Source organism: Atta colombica, unplaced genomic scaffold, assembly GCF_001594045.1.
Source record: "Atta colombica isolate Treedump-2 unplaced genomic scaffold, Acol1.0 scaffold27, whole genome shotgun sequence".
NCBI classification, from domain to species: Eukaryota; Metazoa; Arthropoda; class Insecta; order Hymenoptera; family Formicidae; genus Atta; species Atta colombica.
The window spans coordinates 3672239-3673895 of record NW_017259370.1 but is presented as its reverse complement, the minus strand read 5'-3'; the positions used below and the strand labels follow the sequence as shown (position 1 = coordinate 3673895).

Sequence of the window (1657 nt, the reverse complement as noted above, 5' to 3'; positions counted from 1 at the left end):
TATATATATATATATAATGTAAATATTGTATATGTATAATATGTATTTTGCTAACAAGTATGTAAAAAAATGTGTAAAGTCACAATTGATTTTTAAGACCATTTTAAGAAATGTCTTAAGATATTAATATAGCTCTGTAATTGGCTTATATTTTAAAATTATATTTATAAAATAACAATAATAATGAATTCGAAACTAATAAAAGTTAGCGGAAGAGAGTGCGCAATATTACATAGAACATAGGTCAACTTAACTCCATTTCTGTGATGTCTTTTTTATTCAAGTGTCAAACGAGTTTAAAAAACGGTTGGTCGTATACGCACCGACTTAAAAAAAAAAAATTTCTATGCAAAAGATGTATGCTGCATTAATTTTCAAGATAGTCAAAATATTATATTTTGAGTTTCACTTTGAAGACATCACTTTAAATTATTTCCCGCAATATATTATATGAATACATAAAAATATCAAGGATATTTACCTTTTTGCCACTTATCACTCTTAGCAAATGATATGAATTCAACACCACCAGATGATTTTAACAAGGTTTTGCTGATGAAAGGTGCTTGTTTAATACGCTTCTGATTAGCCGCGTCCGTAAGCACCGGAAACATCATGGCGAATGTAGCGGGGATGTTTCTCCTATATGCTATTATTTGATTATACATCAATTGTCGACCGATAAGATCAAATTGATCATCGTCCACGGAGATGCACAAAAAGCTCTGTCCATACTGCATTCCGGATGTCGGATAATCATATTCGGATCGGTTTCCCAAAGTCGAAGTCTCATTCACTGGTATCTGAGAACATTTTAGTTTAAAGAAAATCTACATCTAAAATATCTTGTATATTATAAAACATTGCCATAAAGTTGAATGAGCTATTCAGATAAAACATTGCTTCGGTCATTGAATAATGACACTCGCATGGAATATAAAATATTCAGTTCGACTCTCGGCCGAGAATATTTTTCAAAAGAAAATTATTTATAAATACTTATTAAGATCACACATTATTAAGATCTGAAGATGCTTATAAGCATCAATGCAAATTATTAAATTGCTTGTTAATTGTGATATTATTACTCCAGCTTCAATTCAGGGCTGTGTTTCAAGACAAATTATGACTGTTACAGTTAGCTTGGAAATTGTATAAATTCATAAAAAATATTATTAGATATGAAAAATCCAACCGAATATGGTATTTTTTACATGTTCAAAACATTATTATTTTTAATTATTAAATTAATTATTATAATCAAAATGTTAGAATGACTGATAGACTTTAGAAAATCTATGAAAAAGAGACTTTTTCATTAAAGACTTTTTTTTAGAAAAAACGAAATTAATCAAGATAATCAATATTTGTATATAATTTGTTTATCTAGCTATTTTGCCTATTAATAAAATTATCAGGCATTTATGGAAAATACTGAAATAACATAAAATATCGATATTCTTAAGACTCTTGTACATACTCGTTTTGTATCGTTGCCGCTGTTGGGTACGGGTGGATAATTCGGAACGCTATGTATTAACCAGAAACCCTCTTGTTTGTGTGCCATCATAGTGCCTTTTGTATGACCATATTTGGCATGGGTAGATCTGTTAGGTGGATCATCATTGTATAAGACCCAGAAAGTCTTCGATGCTAT

At 29.3% G+C, this 1657-nt stretch overlaps 1 protein-coding gene across 1 annotated transcript in view; it reads right to left on the bottom strand.

Moving 5' to 3' along the window:
• LOC108689586 (plancitoxin-1) overlaps window positions 1–1657 on the bottom strand; it is a 4924-nt gene that overhangs the window by 1120 nt on the left and 2147 nt on the right. Inside the window, exons 3-4 of the mRNA XM_018196437.1 lie at window positions 1481–1657; window positions 482–803 (exon numbers count right to left, since the gene is read on the bottom strand). Of these exons, the coding sequence (XP_018051926.1) occupies window positions 482–803; window positions 1481–1657 (499 nt within the window). The remainder of the gene's footprint in view (window positions 1–481; window positions 804–1480) is intronic.